This window comes from Nycticebus coucang, chromosome 9 (assembly GCF_027406575.1).
Source record: "Nycticebus coucang isolate mNycCou1 chromosome 9, mNycCou1.pri, whole genome shotgun sequence".
NCBI lineage: Eukaryota > Metazoa > Chordata > Mammalia > Primates > Lorisidae > Nycticebus > Nycticebus coucang.
This window is the reverse complement of record NC_069788.1, coordinates 50,322,790-50,346,573: the sequence shown is the minus strand read 5'-3', so window position 1 is coordinate 50,346,573 and position 23,784 is coordinate 50,322,790. Positions and strand designations below refer to the sequence as shown.

The 23,784-nt window shown below is 37.3% G+C and overlaps 2 protein-coding genes and 1 pseudogene across 2 annotated transcripts; 1 reads left to right on the top strand and 2 right to left on the bottom strand.

Moving 5' to 3' along the window:
• Positions 1-235: 235 nt before the first annotated feature.
• On the bottom strand, positions 236-1,265 carry LOC128594396 (olfactory receptor 5V1). Its single transcript, XM_053603158.1, has one exon. It carries the CDS (start codon positions 1,191-1,193, stop codon positions 240-242), a length of 954 nt encoding a protein of 317 aa, XP_053459133.1. The 5' UTR covers positions 1,194-1,265; the 3' UTR covers positions 236-239.
• A 4,410-nt stretch (positions 1,266-5,675) lies between these two features.
• LOC128594701 (dnaJ homolog subfamily B member 6-like) lies at positions 5,676-6,821 on the top strand (annotated as a pseudogene).
• Positions 6,822-20,216: 13,395 nt separating this feature from the next.
• LOC128594700 (olfactory receptor 5V1-like) lies at positions 20,217-21,173 on the bottom strand. Its single transcript, XM_053603607.1, has one exon. It carries the CDS (start codon positions 21,171-21,173, stop codon positions 20,217-20,219), a length of 957 nt encoding a protein of 318 aa, XP_053459582.1.
• Positions 21,174-23,784: the final 2,611 nt, after the last annotated feature.

Here is a 23,784-nt window from a genome sequence, read left to right as displayed (position 1 = left end):
TTGAGATACTTTACTAAGAAGAATATGTTCCAGCTCCACCCATGGAATATTATGCAGCCTTAAAGAAAGATGGAGACTTTACCTCTTTCATGTTTACATGGATGTAATCAGCTTTTTTAAAATTTCAAAATATTAAGCACAATGAAATGCAGTTAGCTGTTAAATTGAGTGTCACTAGAAACAGCTGTGGGGGAAAATTGATTTTCTAGCATGAAATTTTGGACCACAGATAAGTGAGGCTACACATTAAATAATAGAATTGGTGGCTGCCACCTGCTCCCTACAGTTTTCATAGCTTCTTTGATGTCCTTGTTCCTCAGCGTATAAATTATAGGATTTAGCATGGGAGTAACAACACTGTACAATACTGAGATCAGCCGGTCTTTCTCCAATGAGTAAGCTGAGATGGGTCGTACATATGTGAAGATGGCGCTGCCATAATAGAGAAGAACAACAATCAGGTGGGAGGCACATGTCGAAAAGGCCTTTTTTCTTCCCTCTGAGGAGTGGATCCTCAAGATGGTAGAGATTATGTAAAGGTAGGAAAGGACAATACACAGAAAAGGAGTCCAACCAATGAAGACCCCAATGCAGAGCAGTGCCAACTCATTGATAGAAGTGTCCCCACAGGACAAGATCAGCAAAGGAGGAATGTCACAGAAGAAATAATTAATCTGATTGTTGCCACAAAAGGGCAGGCGGAATGTTAACACCGTGTGCACCACTGAATTGAGAAAACCACCAGTCCAGCATGAGGCTGCTAACTGGCTGTACAGGGTCTTGTTCATAATTACAGAATACCTTAAGGGTTTGCATATTGCAATGTAACGATCATATGCCATTGCTGCCAGGAGGAGACATTCTGATCCTACAAAGAAAATAAATGCAAAAAGTTGAGCCACACATCTCATGTAGGAAATGCTTTTCTTGTCTGACAGAAGATGCACCATCATTTGGGGAACATTCGTGGTGGTATAGCAGATGTCAAGAAAGGCCAAGTTCCCTAGAAAATAATACATGGGAGTATGTAGGTGTGGATCAGCCATGGTCACCAAGATAATGAATATATTTCCTCCCAAAGTACAGATATAGGTAAGAAAAAAGATGGTGAACAGTAAAAACCGCAATTCATTCAGGTTAGAGAATCCCCAGATTACGAATTCAGATAGATCTGTTTGATTCTTGCCTTCCATGATATTCCCTGATTTCTTCTTAAAAATTGGGCAAAGAGAAGTATAGATTATAATAAATAATTAAATGCTGCAACAGCAATGGTCTGAAAAACAAGCAAAAAAAGTGTTACAAATAAAAGTCATTATCATCTATATCAAGCAGCAAACCAGAGAAGCAGCACTCTTATAAACCACAGGTCATAACTACCACCTAACACAGATGTAAATACATCCAATATTTCACATGTAGATGAAATTTGTGTAAAATATATAGCACTGGAAGTTTTTAATTAGAAAGAAAATCACCAAAGGACACAATGCATCCTAAGAGTTCTCTGTTAATAAAGTCTGTGTCAGGCCCAACTGCCAGGTGTTTTTTCAGTGATGTGTGAATGTGTTGCAGAATACAATTTATGGAAGAATCTCTGGTCTTCATTAGCTTCTTTAAAGCCATCCCTGCTCATTCTTTCCATCTTTTGTTGCTGATAAAATATTTGTTTTCTATTTTTTTCTGATTAAAATAATGTATTTGTTTTAGAATATTTTGAAAATATAGAACAGAAAATTTTAACATTAAAAATCTTTAGTGTCGAGCAGCGCCTGTGGCTCAGTGAGCAGGGTGCCGGCCCCATATACCGAGGGTGGCGGGTCCAAACCCAGCCCCGGCCAAACTGCAACAACAAAAAAATAGCCGGGCGTTGTGGCAGGCACCTGTAGTCCCAGCTACTGGGGAGGCTGAGGCAGGAGAATCGCCTAAGCCCAGGAGTTGGAGGTTACTGTGAGCTGTGTGACGCCACGGCACTCTACCAAGGGCGATAAAGTGAAACTCTGTCTCTACAAAAAAAAAAAAAAAAAAAAAAAATCTTTAGTGTCATGGCACTTGTGGCTCAAGGAGTAGGGCGCCAGCCCCATATACCGGAGGTGGCGGGTTCAAACCCGGCTCCGGCCAAAAACTGCAAAAAAAAAAAAAATCTTTAGTGTCCACCAGAGAAATCGCTACTAATGGTTTTGTGTATGTCTTATTGATTCACTTTTCATACATGAAACTTCAAAATGAGAATAAGAAAATACATATTTTAAACTGCTTTCCCTTTAAGTACTATATTGTGATAATTTCACATGGCAAATAAATATTCTCCTAAAATATGATCTTTATGTGAATATGGCAAGCTTTTCACATATTCTACACTTATTAGAGAATACTGATACCATTTTATTTGCTCGTTTTTGCTATGATAAATTTCAATAGTACACATATTGAGTTAGATTCTCTGAATTTTGGGTTAGGTAACTTGTATTTCTGTAAACTCTCTAAGATACTTATCTCAATAAATTAGAGACCCACTGATGTGGGTCATCAACCTGGAAAATTCAAGAGCCATTTGACTAATGCAGGATTCAGTATCTGGACAAATTATTGTAAGTGCTATGTGAAGAAGGGCACTTTCTTTGAGCACTTTCTATATAGCATATCATTTAGTCTTTTCATATGTTATTTAAGATAAGTAATACTATCATTACCATTTTTCAGATGAAAACATTGATCCCAAACAAGATAAACGTCTGGCAGGCATTATGCAGTGGGCAGGTGGAAAAAACAGCTTAATCCTTCCCAAAGCTAAAATAGGTTCATTTGAGTGGCTAAGAATTTAACTTCCACTAACTAATGACAACAGAAGAATACTTCTCTGGTTTTAAATACAACTTAGATTCATACAATTGAATTACTTTTACTAGTTACAAACTTATGACTTGCGTTCCTCTTAGTAGCAATGTGCCAACCCTACAGTGCTTTGATGGTTAAATCTAACCATTATTAAACATCTAGTCTTTTATTTGAACATTTTTATTTGAGCAATCAATTCCTAGTTGTTCATTTCATGGACTAATATAGATTAATTTAAATGTTCATGCTGTGTTATTAAAATATACCATTCTAGAGTTTAGCTTAAATTGGTTAATAGAAATATTTGATACAATTAAATATATTGTTTCAGAGTTTATCTTAAATTGGTTCATAAAAATGTTTGACCAGAGATTCTTCTATAAATTGTATTCTGCAACACATTCACACATCACTGAGAAAATGCCTGGCAGTTTGTAAGAATACCTTAATTTAAGATGCTCAAGTTATAATTCAGGAGAAAAATGAATTTGTAGTTTCATGCTTTTAGCAAATTATGGAAACCAAAGAGATAAATAGAACATGACTTTTGAAAATGAAAAATATTATATATTTATTCAAACTATACACTTTATTGATTGCCCTAAAATGTAGATAAATCTACATTTGAATTTCAAGTTTGGAAGGTGGGAGGATTAAGACCAACACACTAGACTAATGATACCTTTGCTTTTGATTTAATTGCTGTCTTCTTCTTTCCTTGCTAACTACCATGGATGCTTTCAGCTGAGGGGGAAGACAATTTGAATAAATTCCCAAAATACATTATTTCAAATTACCAGAACCAAAATAAACTCACTAGTACAATTTTTATTCCACCAATGTAATACCCCTGAATCCTGTTCTCTGATCAATCTTTTTCCCCCCATTCCTAATCTTTACCTACCCTTTCATTTTTTTAATCTTTCCATTTCTGTGGAGGAGTAAGGGCAAGACATGAGGTTAATCCTTTCTGCTCATTTTATTTGACGAATATATTTTAAAATAAGGATGTGGAGAAAAGGGAACTCTTGTACACTGGTGGAAATGTAGATTAGTATATATTTATGAGAAATAGTATGCAGGTTTCTCAAAAAAAAATAGAATTACCATATGATCCAACCAATCCACTTCTGAATATACATCTGAAGAAAATGAAATCAGCATCTCAGATATCTGAACTGCCTTGTTCACTGCAGCATTATGCACAGTAGCCAAGAGATGGAAGCAGCCTACATGTTAGTTAATGAATGAATGAATAACAAAAATGTGTTACCTTTGTACCCTCAAAGAATCTCAAACAATAAAAAAAGAAAACGTGTTTTATATATACAATGAAATATTATTCAAACTTTGAAAAGAAAATCTTGTCTCATCTGCTTGCTAGAGAACAGTCCCATCTTTTCAGAGAATAAAGGCACTGTTCTTTATTTAATAAAGCGTAAACAAATATGTATCAGCAAAAAGTCATTTTCAGTGACATTGAAATTACCCTAAATAAAGGAAGCTCTCTGAGTTACACAGACTCAATAGGTTGAGTTCCACCTAAAATATGGGGCAGAAGGTTTTATTATTCCTCTTTTGGAATCCTTCAAATCGTTTTATTTTTATCTCCTACTCACTTTGTCTCTCCTCCAAAGAGCAAGGCATAGAAAAGTATATCACTAAGAGCAATGAAGCTATAGTCAAGCAACTAAAAATACTTACTCATTTACCTGTGACCAAAGTAGAGATTACCATTCAGACCCCAAAAGCCTGATGTGGGGCTGCTTTTATGAACACGAAGAAGTGATACTGATAATGGTCCCTCCAGAGTCTGTGCTGATAGTCTTCGGAGTGATGGATCTTCCTGAAGAGTGCCAAGAGTCCCCTCAATCCCTGAAGGCAGGCACATGGAACTGCAGTGAGCAAAGACAATGCCCTCCGGATACAAAATATCCACACATCCATGAGAATCTTTCCAGGGGCCTGGAGACAAACTTCTGAGGCCTCTGAGCACGGTCCAGGGACTTGCTTCTTCTGATTCCTGCCTCAACCCCTGAGGATCAGGCTGTCCTCCAGCAGCTCTGTTGCCATTATCGTTCTGCTTCAAAAAGACTCCTGTGTAATCAGGACTGCTGTAGACCACTACCTCTTGATCATATCTCACCAAAAGGGAAAAAAACTGCAAATTTTTCCTATTGTCAGAGAAAATGCAGTTGTCTATTCTTCGCTACTCTGTCACATCAGGAAATAGCATCACTCTTCGGACTCTACAATTCCAAGGGTAGAAATCAAGCTAAGTGGTTCTCTTTCACTTTCTCAGCTTAAATTAAGGAGAAGCATCCTCTCTTCTGTCTGGAAGTAAGGAAGCCTACATAGCACACCATTCTCATAAAAAAAAAAAAGCACTCCTTAGACATTGTATCAATTTCCTAAACAGCCACTTCTTTGCAAGTTATGTGTAAGTTGGTGACCTAGCACCTTGCTTTTGGGTAGATTCACTAGTAGCCTTTGAGATACAGATTAAATGGAGACATAGTATTTTAACATCGTGTAAGACAAAAACGTACTGATATGGGGCTGATAAAGAATTTTTTTTTTAATAACATTGGTCCAAAGAACAAAAATATTTGGAAACCACTTCTCTTTCCACTGTCATTATTCCCTCTCCCACACACAGCCTATGATCTTAAGCCATTTCAAAATAATTTAGTTCCGGCCACACCAGTGCAGCCGCAGGCCACCGCCGTCGGTCGTCCGTGTCCTTGGACCTGTCCCAACAATAATTTAAAACATGGTTATAGAGGATTAAACATCATATTTACTACAACTGTCACCAATGTCATATCTCATCGTGACACACGGTGGATTTCTATGAAGTTCCAGAAGTGCAGAGACATGCCTCACTTGAGGATATTAAAAAGGCGTACCGAAAACTGACACTGAGGGGAGGGAGGGGGGAGGTGGGTAGAGGGAAGGGGATTGGTGGGATTACACCAGCGGTGCATCTTACAAGGGTATATGTGAAACTTGGTAAACGGTCTGTAAAGCTAGTGAATGATGCCCCAAGATCATATCAATGTACACAGCTATGATTTAATAAAAAAGAAAATAGCCGACACCGGGTATAGATTATTTAGTCTGTATACTCACTGTAATACAGAACCCTTAGATTATAGTCTCCACTTGATATCTATTGTGCCTTATTAAAGATTAACACCAAGAAAAAAAAAAAAGAAAGAAAACTGACACTAAAGTGGCACCCAGATAAAAACCCTGAGAATAAAGAAGAAGCAGAGAGAAAATTCAAACAAGTAGCTGAGGCGTATGAGGTGTTGTCAGAACCTAAAAAGCGGGACATCTATGGCAAAGATGGACTAAATGGTGGAGGAGGTGGAAGTCATTTGGACAATCCGTTTGAGTTTGGCTTCACATTCCATAACCCAGAGGATGTCTTCAGGGAATTTTCTGGTGGAAGAGACCCATTTTGATTTGACTTCTTTGAAGACCCACTTGAGGACTTTATTGGGAATAGGAGGGGTGTCCAAGGAAGCAGAAACCAAAGAACAGGGTCATTTTTCTCTGCCTTGAACGGATATCCACCTTTTGGAAGTGGATTCTCTTCTTTTAATACAGGATTTTCTGTGGGATTTCCTACAAGATTTTTTTTTTTGGTCGGGGCTGGGTTTGAACCCACCACCTCAGGCATATGAGGCCAGTGCCCTACCCCTTTGAGCCACAGGCACTGCCCTCCTGCAGGATTTTCTTCTTTCAGGTCGCTAGATCACCGGGGTCTCGCTTCGTTCTCTGACACCTCATTTGGTGGTAGTGGGACGAGCAACTTCAAGTCTGTATGGACTTCTACAAAAATAGTTAATGGCAGAAAGATCACTACGAAGAGCATCGTGGAGAATGCTCAAGAAAGAGTGGAAGTTGAGGAAGACGGGCAGCTCAAGTCCCTGACAACAAATGGTAAGGAGCAGCTGCGCCTGGATAACAAGTGACTCAACACACGCGTTTAACAGAAATGTTAACTGTAACAAGCACCATTGGAGGATTCACAGGAACCTTTTTTGAAGATTTCAAATGAACCCAACTTTCAGTATCACTGTACCTAATCTGAGTATTTATAAACTGCTCATTGGAGCCATATTTGTCATAGATTTTGGGGTTTATTGTTGGGACACGTAATAGGACCATTTATTTGTCTTTAAAATTGTTGTAAATTTCTGTATGCACTTTGCTTTTTTATTAAACGTACTCCAGGTGAGTCCGGACTCCTCAGTAGTGGTAGAACAGAGTGTACACTAATACCAGCATGGACCTGCTTTTCCACTGTGTCTGAAACGTGAGCCAAGTAGCGTCAGCCTGCTATGAAGTTAACCCCGCATGATGAATCTTCTACAGAAATAATTTTAGTTTTTTTCAGTATTTAGTAGTGAAAGATATTAAGACATTTCTGGTTTACTATAAATTAAGAATGTTTTCTAGCTGTGTCTGAATGCTGGCATCTTAGTAAGTTTTGACAGTTGTTTAAATATGCAATGTTAAGCTTAGGTTTAAAAAGTAAAGCTGGTATACTGGGTCTTTGTCATTTGCTTTTTAAAAAAAGAATAAATGCGAATGTCTTTGGTGCATTCTTTCCTGAGTGGAATCTGTAAAAAAACTAAAAAATAAATAAAAATAAAAATAATTTCATTTCTAATACCAAAATAATGATTTCAGAATATAACTCCAGTATTTCTGAGTGTCATGCATCTGGGAGAGTTTGTTCACCCTGTGAAACTAAAGAAAATGCTAAGATTTTTATGACTATCTCCTGACCCAGAAGTGCCTAAAGCCAGAGGGAATCTCTTCAAAATCAAATAAGAAGTTAAGGCAAAGTAAAATCAGCTTTCAAACAATTGTAAAAGTACAAAAATTTGATTTTCAAAATCCTACTATCTTCTTCAGTTGTACCTGTATCATCCACAGAAGTGCACAACATTCCAAGTTTGAACATATCCTCTGAGGAGATTGTTTTATCACCTCTTCTGTTAATTTGCTTATGTTTACGTTTTGAACATATTCTTAATATTTTTTGCCTTTTTTTGTTAATTTTCAGAAATTCTTTATATTTAATATTATAAATTACTTATGTTCTTTTCTATACACTTTCTATTATCTATAATGTCATTCACAAAAAATAAATCTTTAATTATGTCATTGATAAAATGCATGATTTCTCAAGTTATGGATTGTATATTTTAAAGCTTGTTTAAGATTTTTCTCCACTTCTCTGTCAAAAAAGTTATCTTCTGTTATATTTTATGTTAACTTCATATATAGCTTTAAATTTCAAAATGTGCTTCTTCACCCCTTTGGAGTTTATCTTCTTATAAAATATGTTTAAAATATAATTTCATTTTTCTGCATTTAATGATCTGGTTTCTTCAAACTGCTACTAAACTTTCACCAATCATTGATGCCAGTCTTATCATACATTAGGTTTCCATCCAGATACTTTGGTCTGTCTTTGAAATGTCTATTTTAATCTTATGATTATTTTGTCTATTATTGGACTGGGAACTTGCCTTTTCTGTTTGTTTGTTTTTTGTTTTTTTGTTTTGTTTTGTTTTTGACAGAGTCTCACTATGTTGCCCTTGGTAGAATACTGTGGCATCATAGCTCACAGCAACCTCAAACTCTTGGGCTCAAGCAATCCTCCTGCCTCAGCCTCCCAAGTAGCTGGGACTACAGGCACCCACTACAACACCCAGCTATTTTTTTGTTACAGTTGTCATTGTTGGTTAGCTGGCCTGGGCTGGGCTTAAACCTGCCAACTTCAGTGTGTGTGGCTGGCACCATAACCATTGTGCTACGGGCACAGGTCTATTAATAGCTTTTATAATATGTCTTAATGTCAGACTGAATAATTCTCTTTTTTAACTTTTCTTCAAAATGGACCTAGAAAATTGTGAAAAATACTACTTTCATATAATCTCTAGAAGTTTGTTAAATACATTGCATTGAATTTATAAATTATTTGGGGAAGAATTTGATGCTATATTTTAATTTTTTTGACCTGGGTAGAACCTGATCTTAATCCCTGAAAGAGTGATAGAGAATGCAAAAAACAGAAGTCTCAGCCCTGCACTTATAATATGTGAACAGTAATAAGCAGACAGAACACATGCAGAAAACAACATTGTCTGTAGAAAAATTTATAAAATGCTAATACATAATTTGTGTATAAATTGAATAGCTAGAGATTATTTCAGAAAAATGTCTAACTTTGTTAAAGTGACTTAAGTCAGGGATCTCTGCATAAATTTTATTAATGTATATTTAAGGAGTAGCTATGGATATGAAGGCTGAAATGAATAGGTTTTCATAGAATTAATACTCAGCGAAATAGTTTTTGGAGTGTCAAACCATTTTCCCACCATAATCTATTCTATAAATTACTTCTTCCTTTGTGTATAAAAGATAAAAATATCCTTTCATAAATGAATAAATTTAGAAAAAACAAATAAATATATGGTAAATAATTATGTATGCACCTATATATCTTATATACAATGAACACACACATAAAAAACTAGGGACTCTGACTCCTCCATAGTGTTCCTTTAAAAAAAATAAAAATAATTTCAACTCAATACCATTTCTTGTCTTCAGAAAAGCGGTAAGGTAGGCAGCCTATTAGGTGGCCTCAAATGATCCCCACCTCCTAGTATTCAAGACTTTGTGTGTGTAATCCCTATGCCTTGAGTGTGAACTAGAATAACTGACTCACTTCTAACAAATAGAAGATGGTAGAAGTGATGGGATATCACATCTAAGATTAGGTTACAGAGACAACAGCTGCATCCTGGCTATCCTCTCCTGCTCAGTCATTCTGATGGAAGTCTAATAAAAACCTAATATGTGTATTAGTTGGTATGTTACTTGCCTTCAAAACAAGCATCTTAAGACAGTCTAATTCAACTTAACCTCTCCTGACTTATAAGCTATTGTTATGAGCGACATTAATTCTTTTTTTTTTTGAGACAGACTTTCACTTTGTCTCCCTCCATAGAGTGCTGTAACATCACAGCTCACAGCAACCTCAAACTCTTGGGCTTAAGTGATTCTCTTGCCTCAGCCTCCCAAGTAGCTAGGACTACAGGCTCCAGCCCTAATGCCAGGCTATTTTTAGAGACGAGGTCTTGCTCTGGCTCAGGCTGGTCTCAAACCCGTGAGCTCAGGTAATTCACCCTCCTCAGCCTCTCAGAATGCTAGGATACAGACATGAACCACTGTGCCCAGCCCGACATTAATTCTTAAATATTCAAACTTCACAACACAGTACCTTTGTTTATGTAATAACTATTCATTTAGATTTACCCATATATTCATAATTGTTAATTATCTTTATTTCTTACCACAAACCTGCTATTTGTGATCATTTTCAGGCTGCCCTTTAATATGTCTCTCCTGGTGGTAAAACACATGTTTTTTCATTTATCTAAAATTACCTTTAACTCTCATTCTTGAATAGTATTTTGTTAGGTGTAAAATTCTAGGTTCCCAGTTATCTTCTTTCACACATTGAAGGTATCATTGCACTCTTTCAAAGATTGTATTCTACTGTTACTATTGAAAATTATCTTCCAATCTTTATATGTTTCTTCTGGAGGTTATCTTTTTGTTACTCTTCTGTTTTAAAATTTTCTTTCATTACAGATTTTTGCCATTTCAATGTAATGTATCGGTTTATGAAAGTTATAATATATCATGCCTAGGATTATTTAGGATTTTGAATAATTAATTTTTTCAGTTTTGAATGTTTTCTATCCATTATCTTTGTAAATATTGCCTAAGTCTTATTATTTTTCTACTTTTGAACTATATTTATATTTATGTTAGAGCTTATAGTACTTCCTATATTTACTATTTATAGCAACATATTGTTCACTTCTTTCTGTGCTTTGTTCTTTTTCTTTTTTTTCTGAGACAGTCTCACTTTGTTGTCCCCAGTAGAGTGCTCTGGCATCATAGCTCACAGCAACCTCAAACTCTTGGGCTCAGGAAATGTTGAGGAAGTCTGAGAAGATGAATGACTAGTAGCAACCCGCGGCAGAGGTTCCTGATCAGAGAGTGAAAAACTGGATAGAATCAGACTCTATGAAGCCAAAAGTGGGGAGCTGAGCCAAGAAAGAAGTTCAACAAGCTGTGACTCCAAGGAAGAGCATTCAAGAAAACAAATTACAAGTACAAAGCCTATCAACTAGAGGATGAGAGACCCCTCCTGCAAGCAGGAGGCCTGCCACAGGCTCTCTGCAAGCAAGCAGGGAATAAAAGACCTCTCTTTTACCTCACTGGAGAGAGCCAGTAAACACCCGGTCTCTTTCTGCAGGGAGGTCCCACTTATAAAACTAGACACTATCCCGCCAGGCAAAAAATTGAACAAATATTTTCATCCACAATTCCAAATTCCCAATCTACCCTTCCCCCCTTACATGGCAGTCTGAAGTTCTTCCCCCTGCAGAGCGCAGAGTGTGTGGTCTTTTCCTGAGAGATCTGGTCTTAATGTGGACTGCCAAACATCAGGACAGAATCTTCGACTACTGGGGAATAAAGAGGGCATGGTAAGAGGAGATACTCAGTGGGAAGAGCACTCCCCAGGTTATGACTTTGCCTGGTCAGTGGGGGCATTTACCCTTGGTTAGGGCTGTGCCTGGTGGGAAGGGGTACAGAACCCCTGGCTCTGACTGTGCTCACAAGCAGGAGAGTGGTTGCCTGGTGTGGACTGAGTTCGGCAGGCTGGGCTGGTTCCTGGCCCCAGCTGGGCAGGCAGGCAGAGGCTTGCTACCCTGTTTCCCCGAAAATAAGACAGTGTCTTATATTAATTTTTGCTCCCAAAGATGCGCTAGATCTTATTTTCAGGGGATGTCTTGTTTTTCCATGAAGAAGAATATGGTACACATTTATTGTTAAATGAAAAGAAAGGAAATTTATTACCTATATATGGTACTTAGTATGGTAGTTGTCAACACAAACCAGACAAACTGTGAATCCTACCTTCAGTCATCATTAGGGCGGCCGTGAGCATCATGCAGTGTCACCAGAGACAGACCAGCACTCACCACCTTCGCTGCATCCCGTCCACTCTGATCCTCCTGTTCTTCTACATGCATCTGTGAAAGTCTCCTCCTCTCTCCTGCCCCGCACTCACCGCTCACTCCGACCTCCACTCCGCCTTCACATAGCAGTGATGTCAGGACTCCATGTAACGTCATTGGCTGCTAGTCGCCAGTCGGGGCAGCCCTAGCAACCAGTTTCATTCCAAGACAGAGCCTGGGGGGGCCTTATTTTCGGGGGGATGCTTATATTTCACCCAGAAGGAAAACTGTAAGTAGGTCTTATTTTTGGAGGAAGTTTTATTTTCAGGGAAACACAGTATGTGTGGACTCATCCTGAGGGCAAGGGCATGGTCCCCTGGCTCCAACAGATCTAGCTAGCCTCTGGGTGTGGACTGAGACTTGCCTATGGGCTCATGGTTCCCTGACTCCATCTGGGCAAGCCAGCAGAGGCTTGCTGGGTGTGGACTGAGACTGGTGAGTGAGGCATGGTCCCCTCACTCCAACTGGGCTGGCAAGCAAAGGCTTGCCAGGTTGTGGACTAAGAATTGTGGGTGGAGGTGTGGACCCCTGGCACCAATTGTGCTGTTGAAGACCCTTGGATCCCTCTCTGTTGAGCAAGGTTTGTACTGCCTAAGACAATTTCATTGGAACTCATGTCTAGGGCTGTCCACCCAGGGAAACTTGGAAGTTCTATAGCGGAAAAAGAACTCAAGGGTAGGGGTGGGGTGCCGCAGCTATCTGTATCTCTCCACAGCAGAGATTTAAATGTAATACGATAGCTTCTTAGGATAGGGTAGAGGTTGGCTGATATCAAAACAGAGCTAGTTTGCACTATCTGTATCTCTCCACAGCAGAGATTTAAATGTAATACGATGGCTTCTTAGGATAGGGTAGAGGTTGGCTGATATCAAAACAGAGCTAGTTTGCACTATCTCATGAAGTAGATCCTCAGAGTCTTGAGTCAAAACTCTGAAAGAGGCCTTTCTAAGTTTGTAGGAGATAAGCCACAATTACAAAGCCTAGTGCTTTGGTAAGGGGCTGATTATCTCTACTACCTGGGAACCTCAATCCAATATCACCCTACCAGTTCTAATAACCAAACAGTGGAAAATAAAGGTGGTGCAGAACCAACAGAAGAACTCTGGCAACATGAATAACCAGAGTAGATCAGCACCCCCAAGGAATGACAAAGGAGATACAACTAAAGATGCCATGCATAGACAAATAGCTGAAATGTCAGAAATTGAATTCAGAACATGGATGGCACATAAGATGTATAGAATGGAAGAAAAGATAGAAATTGAAATCCAAAGGGTAGTTCTAAAGTTGTCTCAAGAAATTAATGAATTCACAAAGTCACCAAAGATGTGGACATAATGAGAAAAGAAGTAGCATAGCTCAAGCAAATGAAAAAGTTATTTGAGGAGCTCCAAAATACAGTAGAATACCTCAGTAACAGAGTTGACCAGGCAGAATAAAGGATCTCTAAAATTAAAGAAAAGCTTTTGAATGCTCCCAAATGCTCAAAGAAGCAGACAAATGGAGAACAAAAACTGATCATTCCCTGAGAGAGTTGTGGGATCACTCCAAAAGATCAAACATTCATCTTATGGGAATTCCTGAAGGAGAAGATGGTCCTAAAGGTACAGATGCTCTACTGCAAGAGATTATGGAGAGACTTTCCCAAGCATTGCAAGAGAAACAGAAATTCAGATAATGGACAGTTTCAGAGCCCTGGCAAGATTCAATACAAATAAAGCATCTCCTAGACACATTGTGATTAACTTTGGCAAAGTTAAGATGAAGGAGAAAATTCTGCAAGCAGCCAAACATAAGAAAAGCATTACCTACAAAGGGAGAAATATCAGAATAACCGCAGATACCTTAGCCAAAACTTTTCAAGCCAGAAGAGGATGGTCATTGACCTTCAATCTCCTAAAACAAAATAACTTTCATCCCAGGATCCTGTATCCAACTGAACTGAGTTTCAATTGCGATGGAGAAATCAAATACTTTAATGACATACACATGTTGAAGAAATTTGCCATAACTAAACTGGCTCTCCAGGATAGTCTCAGACCCATCCTCCACAATGACCAGCACAATGCCCTACCACCAAAGTAAACTTGCTCTGTAATTTTTGAACAAAACCTAACTTCCACAGTGGTTAAAGGATTAAAAATGTCCACTGGAATTTCAACAAACATGACACGCAAAACACAACCAGGCTTATCAATTCTCCCAATCAATGTGAATGGTTTAAATTATCTCTAAAGAGGCACAGGTTGGCTGATTGAATACATAAACTCAGACCTGCTATCTGCTGCATAAAAGAATCTCACTTTACCTTAAAGGATAAAAATATACTCAAGCTAAAGGGATGGACATCAATAATACAGGCAAATGGAAATCAGATAAAAGCAGGGGTTGCAATTTTAGTTGCAGATACAATTGGCTTTAAACCAACAAAGATAAAGAAAGATAAGGAAGGTCACTACATATTTGACAAGGGAAACACCCAACATGAAGAGATTTCGGTAATCAACATTTATGCACCCTACAAGACTGCTCCTCTATTCATAAAGCAAACTCTAATAGAGATGAAGAATTTGATATCTTCCTGCACTATAATAGTTGGAGTGTTTAACACCACTTTTACAGTTTTGGATAGATCCTCTAAGAAACTAAACAAAGAAATATTAGACTTAAACCTGACCCTAGAACAAATGGACTTAACGGATCTCTACAGAACATTTCATCCTAATAAAACTGAATATATATTCTTCTCATCAGCCCACAGATCATCCTCCAAAATTGATCATATCTTAGGACACAAGTCTAACCTCAGAAAATTTAAAAGAATAGAAATTATTCCTCGTATCTTCTTGGACTACCATGGAATAAAAGTTGAACTCAACAGTAACAGGAATCTTCATACTCAAACAAAGTCATGGAAACTTATAATCTTTGGGTAAATGATAGCTGGGTCAAAGACAAGCTTAAGAAGGAAATCTCCAAATTTTGGGAACAAAGTCATAACAAAGACACAAATTATCAAACCTGTGGGACACTGCAAAGGCAGTCCTAAGAGGGAAATTTATAGTATTGGAAGCCTTCATCAAGAAAACAGAAAGAGAGGAAGTCAACAACATAATGGATCATCTCAAGCAACTAGAAAAGGAAGAACATCCCAACCCCAAACCCAGCAGAAGAAAAGAAATAACCAAAATTAGGGAAGAATTAAATAAAATTGAAAACAAAAGAATCATTCAGAAGATCAATGAAACAAAAAGTTGGTTTTTTGAAAAGATAAATAAAATTCATAAATCTTTGGCCAACCTAACCAGAAACAGAAAAGTAAAATCTCTAATATCATCTATCAGAAATGATAATGGAGAAATAACAGACACATCATAAATTCAAAAGATCCTCAGTGATTTCTAAAAACTCTATTCCCAGAAATATGAAAATCTGAAGGAAATGGACCAATACCTGGATGCACACCACCTTCCTAGACTCAACAAGAAAGAATTAGAAATCTTGAATAGACCTATATCAATCACTGAAATAGCACCAACAATACGAAACCTCCCAAAAAAGAAAAGTCCAGGACCAGATGGCTTCACATCTGAATTCTATCAAACCTTTCAAGAGGAACTAGTACCTATATTATACAACCTTTTCCAAAGCATAGAAAAAGAAGGAATACTTCCCAGCTCAGCACCTGTAGCTCAGTGGCTAGGGTGCCAGCCACATACACCAGACCTAGTGGGTTTGAATCCAACCTGGGCGTACCTAACAACAATGAGAACTACAACCAACAAACAGCTGGGCATTGTGGCAGGTGCCTGTAGTCCCAGCTACTTGGGAGGCTGAGGTAAGAGAATTGCTTAGGCCCAAGAGTTCGAGGTTGCTGTGAGCTGTGACACCATAGCACCCTGCAAAAGAAAAGGAGGCAACACACACACACACACACACACACACACACACACACACAAAAAAAAAGAAGGCATACTTCCCAACACATTCTATGAGGCAAATATCACCCTGATCCCTAAACTAGGAAAGGATCCAACAAAGAAAGAAAATTATAGACCAATATCATTAATGAATATTGATGCAAAAATATTCAATAAGATCTTAGCAAACAAATTCAATAACACATCAAAAACTTTATACTCCATGATCAAGTTGGTTTTATTCCAGGGTTACAGAGTTGGTTCAACATATGCAAATTTATAACTATAATACATCACATAAATAAAATAAAAAACAAAGACCATATGATTCTCTCAATTGATGCAGAAAAAGCTTTTGGTAATATCCAGCACCCTTTTGTAATCAGAATAGTTAAGAAAATAGGCATAGAAGGGACATTTCTTAAACTGATAGAGGCCATCTATAGCAAACCCACAGCCAATATCAAATTGAATGGTGTAAAATTAAAAACATTTACACTCAGATCAGGAACGAGGCAAGGATGCCCAATGTCTCCCATTGCTATTCAACATAGTAATGGAAGTCTTAGCCATCACAATCAGGCAAGAGAAGGCGATCAAGGTATCCAAATAGGGTCAGAGGAGATCAAACTCTCACTTGTCACTGATGACACATCCTATATCTAGAAAATCCCAGGGGCTCAACTACAAAACTCTTAGAAGTGATCAAGGAATACAGCAGCATCTCAGGATACAAAAATCAATCCTTACAAATCAGTAGCTTTTATATATGCCAACAACAGTCAAGCTGAAACTATATTCAAGGACTCTTCCTTTTACAGTAGTGCCAAAAAAGATTAAATATCTGGGAATTTACCTGACAAAGGACATGAAAGATCTCTATAAAGAGAATTATGAAACTCTGAGAAAAGAAATAGTTGAAGATGTTAACAAATGAATAAACATATCATGCTCATGGCTGGGAAGAATCAACATTGTTAAAATGTCCATACCACCCAAAGTAATCTACAGATTTAATGCAATCCCTATTAAAGCAACATTGTCATACTTTAAAGAGTTTGAAAAAATAGTGCTTTGTTTTATATGGAATCAGAAAGAATTCTGAATAGCCAATACATTACTCGGAAATAAAACAAATCAGGACATATCACGTTACCAGACTTCAGGCTACCCTATAAATCTATAGAGATCAAAACAGCATAGTACTGGCACAAAAACAGAGAGGTAGATATATGGAACAGAATAGAGAACCAAGAAATGAACCCAGCCACTTATTGTCATTTGATCTTGGCAAGCCCTATCAAAAATATTCAGTGGGGGGAAGGCTCCCTTTTTAACAAATGGTGCTGGGTGAACTGGCTGGTGACCTGTAGAAGACCGAAACTGGACCCCCACCTTTCACCACTAACAAAAATTGATTCTCACTGGATAAAAGGTTTAAACTTAAGACACGAAACTATAAAAATACCAGAAGAGAGTACAGGGAAAACACTTGAAGAAATTGGCCTGGGAGAATATTTTATGAGGAGAACCACCCAGGCAACTGAAGCAACACCAAAAATACATTACTCGGATCTGATCAAACTAAAAAGCTTTTGCACAGCCAAGAGCACAGTAAGTAAAGCAAACAGACAACTTTCAGAATGGGAGAAGATTTTTGCAGGTTATGCTTCTGACAAAGTTCTGATAACTAGATTCCACAGAGAACTCAAACTAATCAATAAGAAAAAAACAAATAACCCCATTTCTATGTCAGCAAGAGACCTCAACAGAAACTTCTCTGATGAAGACGGGCACATGGCCTACAAACACATGAAAAATGCTTGTCATCTTTAATCATCAGAGAAATACAAAACAAAACCACTTTGAGATATCACCTAACTCCAGTAAGATTAGCCCACATAAAAAAATCCCAAAACTATAGATGTTGGTGTGGATGTAGAGAAAAGGGAACATTTCTTCACTGCTGGTGGGAATGCAAGCTAATATGACCTTTCTGGAAAGAAGTTTGGAGAATACTCAAGGAACTAAAAGTAGACCTACTGTTTGATCCTGCAATTCCTCTACTAGGTATATACCCAGATGATCAAAAATTACTTTACAACAAAGACATTTGCAGCAGAATGTTTATTGCAGCCCAATTCATAATTACCAAGACATGGAAACAGCCCAAGTGCCCATCAACCCATGAATGGATTAACAAATTGTGGTATATGAGCACCATGGATGGAGACTTCACATCTTTTATGTTTACCTGGATGGAGCTGAAACATATTCTTCTTAGTAAATTATCTCCAGAATGCAAGAAAAAGTATTCAATGTACTCAATACTACTATGAAGTCAATATATAATCACCTACACATTCATATGAATGATAAAACATAACTATAATCAGAAAATAGAAAGGAAGAGGAGAGAGAGTGGAGGGGAGGGAGGAGGTAGGAGGTAGGAGGAAGAAGGGCATTTGGGGAGACTCACCTAACGTGCATGATGCAATGGTACATTTCAAAACTATTAAGAAAAGAGTATAATTGTGATGGATGTGTTAATCAGTTCAATGTAAGCAGTTCACATTATATATCAAATCAGTACACTGAACCCCATAAGTGCATCAGTGTACACAGTTATGATTTAATAAACAAGCCATAAAAAGGAATCTTTTTGCCTCCGCCTCTCAAGTACCTGGGACTACAGGTGTGCGCCACAATGCCCACCTACTTTTAGAGATGGAGTCTTGCTCTGGCTCAGGCTGGTCTCGAACCTGTGAGCACAGGCAATCCACCCACCTCCACCTCCCAGAGTGCTGAGATTACATGCATTAGCTTTGTTCTTGATAATATTGTCCAATTTCTTGATTTTCTCTTTAAACCATTTCAAATCTTGCATTAAATCTATTCACTTAATTCCTAAGTTGAGTTCTTATGATTTTTCATTCTTGAATTTCTAATTATTCCTCCTTGTTTTTTTGTTTATTTTTTATCTTCCAAATCTGAATTTTATTTTGATGGCTTCAAGAAGCCTAATGAATTTTATAAGTCTGAAATTCACCTCCATGAAAATTATAAATCTGTCCTATATTTTGTTCAACAAGTAGTTCAATAAGTTGGAATAACTGTTGCCATGTTTTTGTTGTCTATTGTTTTACTGATGCTTTGTACTTTTTTCTTATTTACTCATGTATCTACTTATTTTTTGGCATGCACTATGATGATGTTAATTTCCTTCAGAGAGAATTTCCATTAGTTTCTTCTAGGTGCTCAGGACATTATCAATTTGGTAGGCATTATGATGATGTTAATTTTCCTTCAAAGAGAATTTCCATTTGTTTCTTCTAGGTGCTCAAGACAACAACTTAATCTAATTTTAAGCAACATATTTTCTGGATTATACACATTAATCACATATGCATGATTCAAAGCCTGACTATAATCCATGTGAATACTGGTTTTCATTTAGTTAATTCTTAAAATGAATGTGCAACCCTTCAGATTCCAACACCAGGAATAGTGTGAATTATTAGGGACCTTCCTGCACTGGGCAGCTGGAGAATCCAGATTTCACCTTTAGACATCTAATCTTACAAGGATGATAAAACACTATTCAAAATCCCAACCGTACTGTCAGGATCAAGAAAAGTTCTCACAGAAAAAAAGACCTCAAATGTCAATTTTACTTTTTGTACTCCCATCTTCTATTTATTTTTAACCTTGTGATTCTTCATTGTCTTTTTACTTCACTGATCTTGTTTGTTTTTTGTTGTTGCTGTTGCAGTTTGGCCAGGGCCAGGTTCAAACCCACTACCCTCGGGATATGGAGCCGGTGCCCTAGTCACTTAGTCACAGGTGCTGCCCTACTTCACTGATCTTTATGAAACATTTTAAAAATATCTCACACAGAGTTTGTAAGTATGGCAGTTTATATAATGCAAATAATCCATCTTTACTGGGTGTGCAAATTTGCAATTAACTTTTTTTTTTTTTTTTTTGTAGAGACAGAGTCTCACTGTACCGCCCTCGGTAGAGTGCCGTGGCGTCACACGGCTCACAGCAACCTCCAACTACTGGGCCCACGCGATTCTCCTGCCTCAGCCTCCCGAGCAGCTGGGACTACAGGCGCCCGCCACAGCGCCCGGCTATTTTTTTGTTGCAGTTTGGCCGGGGCCGGGTCTGAACCCGCCACCCTGGGCATATGGGGCCGGCGCCCCACTCACTGAGCCACAGGCACCGCCCTGCAATTAACTTTTAATTTTGTTTGAAAGTAACTAGCAAAACTCGGGTCCTATATGACAGTTTCATGATATACTACATGCCATTTTCCTCAGAAGAGAAAAGCTTATAAATCGTAAGAGAGTGAGCCTGAAGCTTGCCACTTGCTCCTTATAACCTTCACAGCCTCTTTAATATCCTTATTCCTCAAAGTGTAGATTATAGGATTTAGCATGGGGGTAACAACACTGTACAATACTGAGATCAGCCGGTCTTTCTCCAATGAGTAAGCTGAGATGGGCCGTACATATGTGAAGATGGCGCTGCCATAATAGAGAAGAACAACAATCAGGTGGGAGGCACATGTCGAAAAGGCCTTTTTTCTTCCCTCTGAGGAGTGGATCCTCAAGATTGTAGAGATTATGTAAAGGTAGGAAAGGACAATACACAGAAAAGGAGTCCAACCAATGAAGACCCCAATGCAGAGCAGTGCCAACTCATTGATAGAAGTGTCCCCACAGGACAAGATCAGCAAAGGAGGAATGTCACAGAAGAAATAATTAATCTGATTATTGCCACAGAAGGGCAGGCGGAATGTTAACACCGTGTGCACCACTGAATTGAGAAAACCACCAGTCCAGCATGAGGCTACTAACTGGCTGAACAGGGTCTTGTTCATAATTACAGAATACCTTAAGGGTTTGCATATTGCAAGGTAACGGTCATATGCCATTGCTGACAATAGCAGGGACTCTGACCCAACTGAAAAAATAAATGCAAAAAGTTGTGCCATGCAACCCACATAGGAAATGCTTTTTTTCTTTGATAAAAGATGCACCATCATCTGGGGGACATTGGTGGTGGTATAGCAGACATCAAGAAAAGCTAAGTTTTCCAGAAAAAAATACATGGGAGTATGTAAGCGTGAATCTGTCATGGTCACCCAAATAATAATAATGTTTCCTCCCAAGGAACAGATATAAGTCACAAAGAAGATGGTGAAAAGTAGAAATTGAAATTCATTTAAATTGGAGAATCCCAAGATGATAAACTCAAATGGAGCTGTTTGATTTTCTCCTTCCATAATATTGTTCTGGTTTTCCTTTTGAAATTGAGACTGAGGAAGTGTAGAAGTCTATAATCATGTACTTCTCCAGAAATGTCTAAAACAAGAAAATAAAAACTTCACAGATGAAAATCAAAACTCTTTATCAACAAATATCACATGTGTCTGTAAAAAGTCACAATATCACAGCAAATAAACTCTGTGCCCAAGAATCCAGTATAAATATAAACATATTCAACCTTCACCTATTGGTCAAATCTCTTAAAATCAAACTAGTGGCAGTTTTGAATTTTAAAGTAAACCACAGAAGGGCACATGCACAAAAAAGTCTGTCTTCTTAGGTTGCAATAACTCAGCAGCTTTTTAGATGCAGTTATCATTAGTGGGTCAGTCAACTATACATTTGTAGAGTACATACAGCATTAGCCACATTTTACATATTATGCAGGATAAAGAGGGTAGAAAATACATAGTGGTAACAGAGATTGATATATCGGGGGGACAATTTCATAAGATATAGATAATCACAACATACAAATCCTACAGCTCAAGGCTCTTTGACTTGGATATTCAGGTGACATAAATAAGCCCCCCTATTGAAAACTGTCATTAAAAATAATAACTTGTATTGTACAATGAGAACAAATTGATCATCCATATATCATTTTCTGTATTAAGTTTATCCTATACTGAATGCCCTTATAAATCACTAGTCAATAGTGCACTTGAACTAGCTCTTATTGGCTCATAAAGACCATTGTTAAATTTTCAGGAATTTTGGAAGCTAGTTAGTAAAAAGTCATTACTAAACATGAAATTACATAAACTTGTAATTGAATAAGTTTTATTAAAAACAGAGGTAAAAAATACACAAAATTCATCATGTCCTAAATTTTTTTACACTTAGTATTATCTGTGCTTCAGAGATTATTACCTTTACTGCATCTGTATGATGAAGATGCCAAGTGATGGTGTGCTGCTACACGTATTCCCAAATTCATGTTCAGTGAATGATTATGATAACTTGAAATTGGATATAGTAGAAGCATTCATGTCATGTAATTTGAAAAATGCTATATAAATCATGCCATTTCATTCTTTGGTTGATTTTCTAGACCTAAGAAAGTGAATAGAGAAAATGTTAATAATGCACATTAAACTTAAAGATGTGGCATGTTCATAGCCATTACATTGTGTAATAACACAGGAAAAGGAAGACATTTTCTTCCACTATTCAAAAACTATTACCTGTTTTAGCAAAAATGCCATTCGTGTCATTAATAAATGATTGAAATTCTGACATGCATCTTCATGGATTCACTTTTGTCTTACTTATTAACATAGACAAAGATATCAACCATTAAGGGCTTTCAATAATGATATGAATGACTTATTTGTTAGATCAGATGATTTTCAAGCATTTATTCATAGTCTGAACTTACCACATAGTGCTTGAATCTCTTTGTTTTTACCAAAAGAAATCTTTTTATTTTTTTCAAGACAACTTAATTTAGCAACACTTACCCCATTTGGTTTAGTTTCATTTTCTATGGTATCGATGAAACCAGGAATTGTCCTGGAGAAAAATGTCACTTTTATAAAGAAAACTAGCCTCTTTTTCATATTTTTGTGAGAACAAGTGCTGTTGTTTTTTTTATGCAGTTGATACACTCCACCCTCTTATGTCTGAAGAAACCTTAATTGTGGCAGAAAGTTCCAACTATCTCTCCTCTCTCCCAATTTATATGACCAACAAGAATTCTCTTCTTTTATTTATATGACTTATTTTAAAAGCATATACTCTGTAGTGACAATCTAATTACTTTTCCCTAAACAGCAAGATGAAGACCCTGGGGACTCTGAATATCATAGCAGCAATTAGAGTATATTGTAAAATTGCCCAGGTTGGCAAAATGAAAAAATAATAATGACACTACCAGAGTAAAAAAAATCATCAGTTTCTACTGATGTCCTCAATACTGGACATAGGTTAAAATTACTTTTACTTTTGGGTGGTGCCTGTGGCTCAACGGAGTAGGGCGCCGGCCCCATATGCCAGAGGTGGTAGGTTCAAACCCAGCCGCCGCCAAAAGAAAAAAATTACTTTTACTTTTGTTGTTTAAATGATATTAATGTAAACTTTATTATATAATTATAAAAGTTTTAAATACGTATAATTACACAAATACTAATTTAAAAACTATATTTTTATACTATTTGTCTCATTTGACTCACAAAACAACTTTTGCTGGAAGGAATTCTAAGATGATTCCTAATAACTCTCACCTTTATATAATCTCCTCCCACTGAGTATAGCAGAACATGTAAATATGGTATTACCTCAGTGATTTTGCTGCCTTATATGGGGAAAAATTTTATTAAAGTTTTAAAATTAAAAAATTAAAAAATTTTATTAAATTTTATTAAAGTTTTCAAATCAGTTGGCCTTAAGATAGGAAGATTATCCAGATGGGCCTGATCTAATCACATTAACTGTTTATGTCTAAATCTAAAGGTCACAGATAAAGAAGTCAAAGATTTCAAGAACAAGAAAATTCAAGCTTAAGAAGTTCTCCATTGTATGGAGGCCACATAATAAGAAATGCAGGTGGCCTCTAAGAGCTGACAT

Coding starts and splice junctions, on each gene's coding strand:
- LOC128594396 (XM_053603158.1), bottom strand. CDS start 1,193: ATGGAAGGCAAGAATCAAACAGATCTATCTGAATTCGTAATCTGGGGA.
- LOC128594700 (XM_053603607.1), bottom strand. CDS start 21,173: ATGGAAGGAGAAAATCAAACAGCTCCATTTGAGTTTATCATCTTGGGA.